This window comes from Melospiza melodia, unplaced genomic scaffold, assembly GCF_035770615.1.
Source record: "Melospiza melodia melodia isolate bMelMel2 unplaced genomic scaffold, bMelMel2.pri scaffold_140, whole genome shotgun sequence".
NCBI classification, from domain to species: Eukaryota; Metazoa; Chordata; class Aves; order Passeriformes; family Passerellidae; genus Melospiza; species Melospiza melodia.
In genome coordinates, this window is record NW_026948510.1 from 41783 (window position 1) to 43550 (window position 1768).

The window sequence follows — 1768 nt, forward strand, 5'->3', positions numbered from 1 at the left end:
AACTGTGAGGAGACGCTCTGGGAGGCGGCACTCTGCAAACAGAACTGCAACGGAATCAACATGAACGGGAAAGAAATCTGTAAGTCTCAGAGTTTTATTTGCTATCAAATACATCCCACACGCCCAGCCCCACAAAATTCCAAGCCCAGCGCTCTAATTGAGATCCCACTACTGTAAATCACAGCCTGGCTGTAGAATCGAGGAAGATTTGTATGGCATGGAGTTTTTCTCAGGAGGGATTGAGCATTCTGGGGCAAGATGAGCTGTTTTCACTGGGATTTGAGTCGTTTTGAGGTGACAGACTTATGTCTCTTGGCTTCTGGAGTGCAAAGAGATCGAGAAGAGAAAAAAATTAAGGTGATATTAAATGGAGAACAGCCAGCCGTGTTCGCAGCATGGATCACAGGGAATGTGAGTGGCCAGGGCTGTGCCCACAGTGCCTCCTCCAGCGGGGGATGGAGCTGGAGCAGCGCACGAAGCTCTGCCCGCACTCAGGGCACTCGCAGGGCTTCCCTCACCGGTGCCTACGTTGGTGTTGGGTCAAGTTAGAGCTGCAGTAGAAGCTCTTCCCACACTGGGGACACTCGTAGGGCCTCTCCCCTGTGTGGATGCGCCGGTGCCTGACGAGGTGGGAGTTGTGCTTGAATCCCTTCCCGCAGTCGGGGCAGCGGAAGGGCCTCTCCTCTGAATGAATCCGATAGTGCTGGAGGAGATGAGAGCTGGTCCGAAACCTCTTCCTGCATTTATCACACTCGTAGGGCCTGTCCCCTGTGTGGATGCGCCGGTGGCTGATGAGGGTGGAGTCGTACTTGAATCCCTTCCCACACTCAGGGCATTGGAAGGGCCTCTCCTCTGAGTGAATGCGATAGTGCTGGAGGAGATGGCCGCTGGTCCGACACCTCTTCCTGCATTTATCACACTCGTAGGGCGTCTCTCTAGTGTGGATGTGCTGGTGGGTGATGAGGTGGGAGTTGCGCTTGAATCCCTTCCCACACTCAGGGCATTGGAAAGGCCTCTCCTCTCTGTGACTCTGATAGTGCTTGAGGAGATCAGAGCTGGTCTGAAAAGCCTTCCCACACTTGGAACACTCGTAGGGCCTCTCCCCAGTGTGCATCCTCTGGTGCACAATCAGGTTGGAGCCCACTGTGAAGCTCTTCCCACACTCCCCACACTCGTAGGGCTTCTCCCCAGTGTGTGTCCTCTGGTGCGTGATGAGATTGGAGTGGCGCCTGAAGCTCTTCCCACACTCCCCACACTCGTAGGGCTTCTCCCCAGTGTGAATCCTCTGGTGCCTGATCAGTTCGCTGTTCCACCTGAAGCTCTTCCCACACTCCATGCAGCTGTGGGGCTTCTCCCCATCACGGAGCACCAGCTCCGAGCTCTGGCTCCATCTCCGGCCGCCTTCCCGGCCCAGGCTGGCTCTTTCCCCCTCACATCCCCGCCGGCTGCGTTTGCAGCCCCTCCTCGTGCGCCATCTCCGCGCCTTTTCCTCCCCGTTGCCTTCCTGTGCCGTGGAGCCGCTCAAAACGGCCTCTGCCACCAGCTCCTGCCGCGGGCATTTGTCCTCCCTGCTCTCCATGCTCAGCTCCTGCTCTGGGGGAGGAAGGACAAGGACACCATGGGATTTGCCTCCGTGCCACAGCCGAGGGCAACGAGATCCCCCCAGGCCGTCCCCGGCAGGACGGCACCGCCACCCCCCGATGTCCCCCCGAGGGGCCTTTTCCGCTCAGCCTTGGACTTCTTCATTCTCCAAACATCCCCCCAAAAA

General features: G+C 57.6%; 1 protein-coding gene across 1 annotated transcript; it reads right to left on the reverse strand.

The window, feature by feature from the left end:
- Window positions 1-425: 425 nt before the first annotated feature.
- Window positions 426-1406, reverse strand: LOC134433142 (zinc finger protein 329-like). Its single transcript, XM_063182027.1, has one exon. The coding sequence runs from the start codon at window positions 1334-1336 to the stop codon at window positions 515-517; it is 822 nt and encodes a 273-aa protein (XP_063038097.1). The 5' UTR covers window positions 1337-1406; the 3' UTR covers window positions 426-514.
- Window positions 1407-1768: the final 362 nt, after the last annotated feature.

Excerpts from the sequence above, each read along its gene's own strand:
- LOC134433142 (XM_063182027.1), bottom strand. The coding sequence starts at position 1,336 with ATGGAGTGTGGGAAGAGCTTCAGGTGGAACAGCGAACTGATCAGGCAC.